General features: G+C 42.0%; 1 protein-coding gene across 1 annotated transcript; it reads right to left on the bottom strand.

The window, feature by feature from the left end:
- Positions 1–3,017: 3,017 nt before the first annotated feature.
- On the bottom strand, positions 3,018–4,133 carry T265_12540 (hypothetical protein; the record flags this gene model as incomplete). The annotated part of the gene is made up of 1 exon (XM_009164264.1): positions 3,018–4,133. A coding segment is annotated over one exon (1,116 nt), but the record flags the coding sequence as incomplete, so codon positions are not given.
- Between the last annotated feature and the right edge of the window lie 1,868 nt (positions 4,134–6,001).

Below are 6,001 nucleotides of genomic sequence, written 5' to 3'. Positions count from 1 at the left end.
GCTGAAGGTGGTCGATAGATCACACCAACAACACAGTCGTTTCCTGTTACCGTCTTTATCGAGCACCACATGGTATCCGATAGCATCAAACCTTCATCAGTTAGCTCTTTGCATATAGTTGCCTGCTGTGGTAAAGAGCTACACCACCTCCCCGAGAAATGCGATCACGACGAAGAAGCGTCATTCCAGGGATGGCAAGTTTGCTATACGATAAGTGTGGCTGGAACCAATTCTCGCTGATAGCAGTCAGGTTTGGCAAGTGCTTTTCACACAATTCAGATAATTCTGGAATCTTGTTAGTCAAGCATTGCGCGTTAGTGTATAAACATTTAATGGTGTTTATTGACAGCAGTGTTGGGCAGTACGCAAGAGAATGTGCAGGTTGGGCGGTTATAATTGTGCCGAACCTGGCAGAGTCGGCAGCTGGTCGTTTTTTTGAAGTTTCACCTGGTTTACAGCTTCATCTTCATTAACCTTGGTCTCTTCTGTGGGTATATTGTTCCGCATGGATGTGCTTATCCTTAACTCCCTAGGGAGTAAGTTTCTGTGACGTTGCCACTGTGTTTGGATTAAGTTTAGCATATCACCACGAAGTAGTGTGAGTTTCAGGGGCCTCGGGCCGGTACCCATATACTTTGGTGATTTCGGAATCCGATAAGTATCAACCACGGCCACGTTTTCAATTTCAAGTGTTCTGCAGATGGCCATCAAGGAGGTCTTAGAAAGCAGACTTGAACGGAATAATCAACAGCACTGCAATGGAACCAGTGCCAGCACCAGCACCAACAATGAAAACAAACAAACGTGTTTTAGTGTTTTATGTGAATAAATCATGGCAGATATCCATTCTGAGGATTTGATTGTACAGTAAACCGTTTTAAATACGGGCTTTCGTATCATTTATTCAACAAGAAATTCTGTCGACACCCCATTCTAGTGGAGTTACTAATAACGGTATTCCATTCAACGGAATAGTGAATTCCCTGAAGCCAGTATACTAACACCAAGCACGTAATGTGCGCTGCTCTATTCTGAGCTCTCTTACTATCTTTAGTAGGGTTGAATGCTGCTGAACTGATCAGGCGATTCTCAGAACGCGGTGAGCACGTGTGCTGTCCGAGTGTTTGCAAGACGGTACAAGCGGTTGGCATGTTGGAACACGTGTTTTCCATGAAGCCTCACATTAGTATTAGCAATGGTATTGGAGAGCGTCTTACTACATTAGTGAACTTGAGATCATCGTATGATGTTTTACCGCGTGTGTGCATGGGCCGTTGTAACTTATCGTAGAAGTGTGAAACAATCGTGGGTGAATTATGTCAGCGGAATCTAATATTTGTTTTCAAAACGACAGCGTGTGTCAAATGGAAAGAGGGTTTNAAACTACGTTCGACTCCGTCTGAATGCTTTCGTATTGTAGCTATAATATGATGCCCAATTTCCTCGAAGAGTAAAAACATCTATCCTTATACTCGTGGTGCTTTGTTTATTTCCGATCATTGCATCCTATATTTTTGCCCTACGTTTCTATCTTGTTCCTTGTCTGACATACCCGGATCATACCTGACGAATTAACTGGGTAGCATGAGTGGGGAGGCTTTCACCTAGGTTCCGCGCATGTGCAGTGATTTTATTTTACATGTTTACTTCTTTTCTCATCATTTTTTGTTCTATTTGCTGTATGAAGTAAATAAAGTTAAGTCACCTTTGTTCTCTGTTAGTTTTTGGATCACACCGGTTTTTATGTACCTGAATCTCCTATGATGTATGGGTTTTGGACGAATAGCTATTGTATCTTCCAGGCGTCACTGCTGAATTTTGAATTAGCAACAGTCACAGGCAAATCAATAATACAAGGACCACTATTTCTCATTAGTTTTCCTATTCATACATTGGTCGGGCATTTCTATCATGTGTAATAAGAACGGCAGCTCTTTTCGCTTAGTTTCTGGTGAACCGTCTGTCAGTCGTTTTGACTGGAAAGAAAACAGTCTGTACTTTTTGCGAGCCCGTACCCTTATCCCTAACTTTTGTTGAGGACGAGTTAAAAGTTCCTACTTACTTTATTGGCGTTCCCCAAATAAATTGCTTAGTTGTGTGACGGTGCGTCGATAGTTCTTCAACATAAGCGCAACGGTTAATGACTATGTTTTTCTCAGAACCGATTTTTGTTCCAGAAGTAAAGACCAACATGACTGGTTTGCTCCAGAGTAAAGAAAAGTCACACAATCAGCTAGTTACTTCAATTTTCAACTTGCTTTATCCGCTTTTTTTCTGGCTGGCATTGTTATCGACCTCTTGTAATGAGGTGGACGGAGACTACGGTGTTGGATGATAAAGTATGATTTCGCGAACCAATAGGTTATTGCGCTCACTCCCGATTCCCCTTTCGCCGCGATCAATCACCACGAATTGCACAATGGACTTCCACGTCTTTATCATTGCTTCACATTTTACTTAAGAGAAAAAGTGCACATTCCTGATTTCGGTCCACAAAATTGCCTTACGCAATCAGTACTTATCTAATTTATGACCGGGAGGTGAAGAAACGGGCTTCTGTTTCTTATTCACACAAGTCTAAGTCCATGGTTTACAGCCCAACAGAGCCGATTTTACACTATTTGTGGCGGCTGGTTGCGATTATTCGTAGATTCACTCTAGTTATGAATCGTATGCCTGCCCTTTTCAGCTTCACAAGTTACCAACTGATAGTTATCAACGAATTCACAAAAACACGATGACGACCGAGAAGCCAGAAGCCTACGATATCCGTTCGCATGAATGTCAAACACGGCTTTTGACATTAGTGCGTTCACCACAACATACTTTGTATATGCTGACATGCAGCATAGTGTCCTACAAAAGTGCAGCTTAATTTCAAATCAGACGAATAAATTGTTCTGGGCAAATAAATCGAAATGACTATGTTATGTACAAACCGGCGATGACAACGTTCACAAGTTGTCTAAATTCAGCCAATAGGTCCTCAGAGCACGAGGCAGGTTACACATTCGTCATACTTCTGTTGTTGCTGCAACTGGTAACTCGATTAGGGCAGGTCTGTCTCGCAACCCCAGGTTGGTTTCAAGTTCTTCGAACACCACATTAGGACGAGTGGTTTGTTTGCACCGCAGATGGATAAGCGGTTTCATGATCTTTATCTTACACCGAACGGTGTCCTTACCGAGCTTTGTGAGCTGTAGTGCGGCACCGGCATTTGCATAGGTTTCCTCTAAATCTGGTGCACTGAATATGGTAAGCAAACGGGGTTCTTTGAAAAACTCAAATCCATTCTTGACTACTTCACCAGATCGTATGATTTGAGTGAGTCCCAAGTGATCGCAGAATCTTGTTACCACCTCTGGTCCAAATAGATAACCCATGCCGCCAGGGTTTTGTTCCCAGTTTACGGTTTCTTCGTCCGGGTCAGACCAAATAAGATGTGTGAGTATGGAATTTTGATGCAGTAGTGCTGGCCGTCCGGAGCTCTGACGAAGTTCATTTTTCAGGTGCGTCAGGTTGGACACGTTCAGGAATTCTAGGACCGGTGACAGACCACCATGGATGCAAAATACGCGGTCGTCCAGAATAGCAGCTATTGGAAGAAACTGAAACACCGTATTAATGTCACTCCATAGGCGTCGTGTAAATCTTTTCAAACAGTGATCGAACAGTCCGTAAATACGACCGACCGAAGCAAACTCATGTCTCCCCCTAAGTAGATAAACATGATTCGGATAGAGCACTTTGTACGCAAATAAAAGTGCTATGGTCTCAATGCTTTTCTCTCCACTATCTGCATAATTGCCAAGAAACAGAAACCGCCGGTTTGGTGGATGTCCTAGGTTATCCAGTAAGTGTATAAGGTGCACATATTGACCCCGTATATCTCCAATAACGTGAATCGGTTCATCTAAGCTCAGTTCCAGACAGATAGGTTCGTTCATTAATATATCCGGCAGCAGATAGCACATGTTACACATCTCAGCTTCTGTTAGGTTACTTCTTTGTTCCTTGAGCAGTTGTCTATCGGTTAGGCGTTTCGCCAGTCTTTCGACGGCTCTGAAAATTCGTCTTCTCATTGCAGACGTTAGAGCCAACTGGCTTACTAACCGAACCTGGGGGTCATCCATTTTGCGTGTTTGTGTGCACCACCAACTTCTAGGATGGAATAGGCCGCCAGAATTGATCAGCGCTTTTGAACATTTAGGTGTCACAGGACTTATCAAGGTCAAAGTTGTGTGTTTGCCCGGGGGAAAATTATCAGTTCAGTACATTCGTCAAAGGAAGACTGGAAACATTCAACGTTATCCGATTACTACATGATGAAAAATTGATTAGTCTTCTTGCTTATAGATTAAGCGAATGCTGGAAAAGGAAAGAATTTTAGTCATCTTAGATGAAACTGATTTCTAACCAATTTTTTAGTCTTTAAAGTTGATTGAATTTGTAATCGCGATCTCCAGTTGGTTCTTTTGTACTTTGTCATGAAGCCTAATGATGTGTGGTAGACATGAAAGATATGAAATGAAGAACACACAGAGCAAACCTTCAGGGAAGTTATTCAAATACGTTTTGCGGACACTTCTCTGTCTACATCCAAATAAGGTACATGCAACAAAATGGTGGATCAAAAGATGGTATTAGATAATAGCAATGTAACCTCCTTGTTGGGTTACATAACTAGGGTTTCATGGATCGAACATCTCAACAGAACGACAGAAAGGAGAAAGAAAATCTCGGGGTTCCGTGGGTGGGGTAAAATTAGCAACCTAATATTCTTCTTCATGATATGGATATGTACCTGCACTTTCGATATCCAAACCGAGTTCCCCTTGAGCTAGGTCCACTATGAATGACAACGATGATTCTAAACATGTACCCGGAACAGTAGATGTTTTGACGAATTTTAAAAGAATATCGTCACCTACATTTTGGAGTTCGTCTACAGACTTTTTGTTGAACGGGTCAGCTGACCCATATAGTCATCGTTACCAGACTACCTAAATAACTTACAGAACTCTTCCCACACTCTGAGAGGATAGCTGCACGCAACTAGTTCTGTTATAACGACATTTCAGGCTGGAGAAAATAAACCTTTCATCTCCACGCAGGAAAGAGTTTTACGTACGCGAAAAGACCGTTTAACAGCTTGACAATGGGAAATACAATGGTAAGCACAAAAGTGGCGAAGTAAGCCTATTTGTTATCCGTGGTTATTAGTCTTAGTTAATATACCACTAATTTATACGAAACCAGGCATAGATCAGGTGCATAATTAGATTCACTTATGTGTACGGATGTAAAGCAGGCCACCAAAAGGTGCGTAGGTTAGTGGATATAGATTCAAACTGACTAACAGAATAGCTAGCATGACATCACAAGATTTCTTCAGACACAGAGCCCGAGGTTACGCGGTCAGATTCCAAAAAAAACCTGCATTCGATGGCACGCTCAACTGTACTGCTCGTGACCGGTTGAGAGCTAGAACTGGAAATCATGAAGGGATCAACAGTTAAGTACTTTGTATCAGTAAAGCGCTTGTGCCCCTAGTAGCTATTCGAGTAAATCGAGTACATTCATTGCTAACTGATCGGATGGATGTTGATCTATTCACCGAGCATGAAAAGTGAATTGCCGATGTTTCGTCAACATTCGAGAAGACACTTTCAGCTATACAGCTGATGAACTAGTGCCCGACACCAAAAGGCATCTACCTCATTTACTAAATCTAATATGTTCTGGATCAACTGACGATGACTACTAGCACAAACCAATCCATGAACATTCTGTGTCCTTTTGTGAAGTCTCATTTAAGGCTTTCAGAGACTAAATTGGATTATTGTCTCATCTAATTTGGAGGTATCCTCTTCGTTTACGCTGTTGACCACTAATCATTAGCAAAGGTTTGTTCATCGTTGGCTTTGCCATCGATATACTTTTAAACCTCCCATGACAACTGGTAGATGATGTTGGTTTTTGCCCAGATGCTATTTTACAC

The sequence above is a fragment of the Opisthorchis viverrini genome, assembly GCF_000715545.1.
Source record: "Opisthorchis viverrini unplaced genomic scaffold opera_v5_4, whole genome shotgun sequence".
NCBI lineage: Eukaryota > Metazoa > Platyhelminthes > Trematoda > Opisthorchiida > Opisthorchiidae > Opisthorchis > Opisthorchis viverrini.
Note: the sequence above shows the minus strand (reverse complement) of the source record. Positions and strands in the feature narration are given on the sequence as shown.